The sequence below is a fragment of the Scleropages formosus genome, chromosome 6, assembly GCF_900964775.1.
Source record: "Scleropages formosus chromosome 6, fSclFor1.1, whole genome shotgun sequence".
Taxonomy (NCBI): domain Eukaryota; kingdom Metazoa; phylum Chordata; class Actinopteri; order Osteoglossiformes; family Osteoglossidae; genus Scleropages; species Scleropages formosus.
This window is the reverse complement of record NC_041811.1, coordinates 36094692-36097920: the sequence shown is the minus strand read 5'-3', so window position 1 is coordinate 36097920 and position 3229 is coordinate 36094692. Positions and strand designations below refer to the sequence as shown.

At 40.9% G+C, this 3229-nt stretch overlaps 1 gene segment (V, D, J or C); it reads right to left on the bottom strand.

The window, feature by feature from the left end:
* Positions 1-603: 603 nt before the first annotated feature.
* On the bottom strand, positions 604-2988 carry LOC114910720 (Ig lambda chain C region-like; the record flags this gene model as incomplete). The annotated part of the segment is given in 2 exon segments: positions 604-1092; positions 2949-2988. Coding segments are annotated over 2 exon segments (357 nt in total), but the record flags the coding sequence as incomplete, so codon positions are not given.
* Positions 2989-3229: the final 241 nt, after the last annotated feature.

Genomic DNA, 3229 nt, shown 5'->3' with positions numbered 1-3229 from the left:
CCCTGTCAGTGTGGGGTCACAGGGAGCTGCTGTCTCTCACACTGAACACACACTTATTGCAAGTAGTTTTCTTAATTTTGGACGATAAATTCTGCTGAAATATTGTTTGTGTGAAGGAAACACTAATAGAATCTTCCTGTAAAGGTATTTTTAAAAAATGAAAAATACGCTTTTAGATGATAGGCAGAATTTACTATGACAATGAAAACTCAGCGTGTGTGTGTGTGTGTGTGTGTGTGTGTGTCATTATGGTAACAGGCAAACTGTTTCTGTTTGATATACATCATCCGTTAAATAATGAAACATTTTCCTTCAAGGAAGACAAAGTGTATTAAATGACAGAAAGATTTTTATTTCGCTTACTTTTCTTTAAATATAAATTTTCATTGAATTAATACATTTTGTTGTAATTTCTATGCCTTCTTTGCGAACAGGACTGTGCTAATTATTTGAAATGAACACTTATATTACAGTTCATGTGACACAATATGTATTAATAAGGGAAACAACAACTGCGTATTTGATTCAATAAACGTTTATTATTCTCAGCTGCATTTCAGACGTCACTGAAGCACAAGATCACACAGTGTAACACAGCAATAATCTAATACAGAACAGGAGCAGAGGACACACTGGATAATACTGAGAAGCTCAAGGTAAAGGGTCTCACATATATAGTGGAGCAAAGCACATTATTAACCTCTATGTTACTAGTTACGAAAACAGTAAGAGTGGAGTAGAGCACAGAGTAAAAACACAGTAATGAGACGCCCATCTACACGGGGCAGTCGGCTCTCTTCATCGTCTCCAGAACTGGAGTCTGGGAGCCCTGAGTGGCCTTGCAGACCACCGTGCCCGCCTTCGTCCACTCGTCCGCAGGGAGGGTCAGCGTGCTGCTCCAGCTGTACTTGCCGTCCTTGTCCAGGAGTCCGCGGCTCGCGTCCCCAGGCTTGGTCCTGCCGTCCACCGTCCACTCCAGCTTCCAGTCGGAGGGGAAGCCCTTGTTGGCCAGACACGTCAGCGTGGCCTTGTTCTTACCGGACACCTCTTGACTGGACGGGGGCAGGACCGTGAGGACGGGGGCAGCGTTGCCTAGGAGACGGCAGAGGTCAGAGGTCAGAGAGAGGGCAGCGAGTGGACGGAACACCTTTAACAGCGGACATCGCATTGTGTCTCATCACCTGTACGTAGCGGAGGAGGAAAAGAGCTGTTAGTTAACGCTCAAAGGAGGAATGTATAGGCAGTTTATGAATGTCACCCACAGTATGTATGAGGTGTATCATAATGTGCCATTAATACAAGAGAACAGATCCTTATTCCTTTAGAGGTCATTTTTACCTCCACAGCTCAATGCTATAAACCATAATGTGTCACTTTTCCACCCTTCTGGACATATTCATGCAGCTCTTCCGCACACTGCTTTTCTTCATTTTATAACACACTGATCGATTTGTAACAGTGTATCAGTGATGGACTGAATTCAGCTCAAAGTCAAGACAACTGGATGCATATTGAATTAAAGACCATGGAAAACTGGCAAAGCACATCAATTATTTATCACATTGTTTGTATTACACACACACACACATTTTCAGAACCGCTTGTCCCATACGGGGTCACGGGGAACCGGAGCCGAACCCGGCAACTCAGGGCGTAAGGCCAGAGGGGGAGGGGACACACCCAGGACGGGACGCCAGTCCGTCGCAAGGCACCCCAAGCGGGACTCGAACCCCAGACCCACTGGAGAGCAGGACTGTGGTCCAACCCACTGCGCCACCGCACCCCGTTGTTTGTATTATTTTCATCTTATTTACTACTGACAGCTGTAAAACAAACATTAATTCGGAGGAACAAATAATGAATTTATAAAACAGAAGAAACAATTTTTTACAGGTTTAAATGGAAATCAGAAAATCCGTAGTGAACAAACAGTAAAAGACGCTTTTATCGCATATTATCGTTATTTATCGCATTTATTATTATGTATTTATCGTTGTTTTCTCTGTTGCTGTCAATATTTCGAACATCATTTGAAACTGTTGTAACCAAACAAGGTACAGTGTAACGACTTTGAAAAGAGCTGGAAACACTCTGCTGAAACATGATTTTTACAGGTTTAAATGTAAATCAGAAAATCCGTGAACAGAGTAAAGACGCTTATCGCCATATTAATTATCGTTATTTATCGCATTTATTTTTATTTATCGTTGGCATCTATGAGTTCTCAACGATTTTGCAACATCAATGATTTGAAGCTGTTTTTCCAAACGTTCAGTACAACGACTTTGAGTGAAACAGCTGAAAACACACAAATGAGACACTCAGCTGAAGAATATAAATGTACTAAGGGAATAAAACGAGTTACATTCATTACTTTACAGCGTTCAGGATATAATATAGAAAAAGGTTCTTACTTCCAACTTCCAGCCTGGTTCCTCCGCCAAAAGTGTACCACAGTGATTCAGAGCCTATTCGTGCTCGTACAAAAACCTCCACAGCGCCCAGTGTACCGTCAATATACCGTGTTTACCGGCATTTCATGGTAAATACTAATTTAGTCTCATGTCTGGTGTCTTCAAGAAAAGAATCACAGCGGTGTGTCCATGATTGATGATGTGAAAAGGAGCTTTTACAATAAAATGCACCGCACCACCAGATTCCTATGGGGCTCTTTTCTACTGACAATTTGAAGTTTATTTTTGGATTTCTGACAAAATGAAGCAAAAAACACACAAAAAAAAAGGAACATATTGTCCGAATAAGGAAAAGTTTACACAAATAATTGAAACCCCTAAGCAAATTGTTTCTCAGAAAACATCTGGTAGGAGCACATTAGACAATATGAACTATAAATATGACAATAAAACAGAGAACAAAGGAAAAACATAAAAAGTATCTGTGCAGAGCTTTGATGTCGATGGTATTGAGTTAAAAGATGAAATACTTACTGCCAACTTCCAGTTTGGTGCCGCTACCAAAAGTCCACCACAGTGAGTGAAAGTCATTGAGGGGCTGTACAAAAAGTCCTGTGAGACACCAGTGTGTCTCTCACTGCTCACCGTGGATTATTGTCATGATCAAACACACAGCACCACTGAACACACCTTTACACCACAAATTCCACTATTGCATATTTTAATCAGTTATTTGGAATTTTTCTCTTATTTTCTGTGTTTATTCCATCTTTCATTGTGTAAAACTGAGAATATGAGTGTTAAATAGCAGCCAA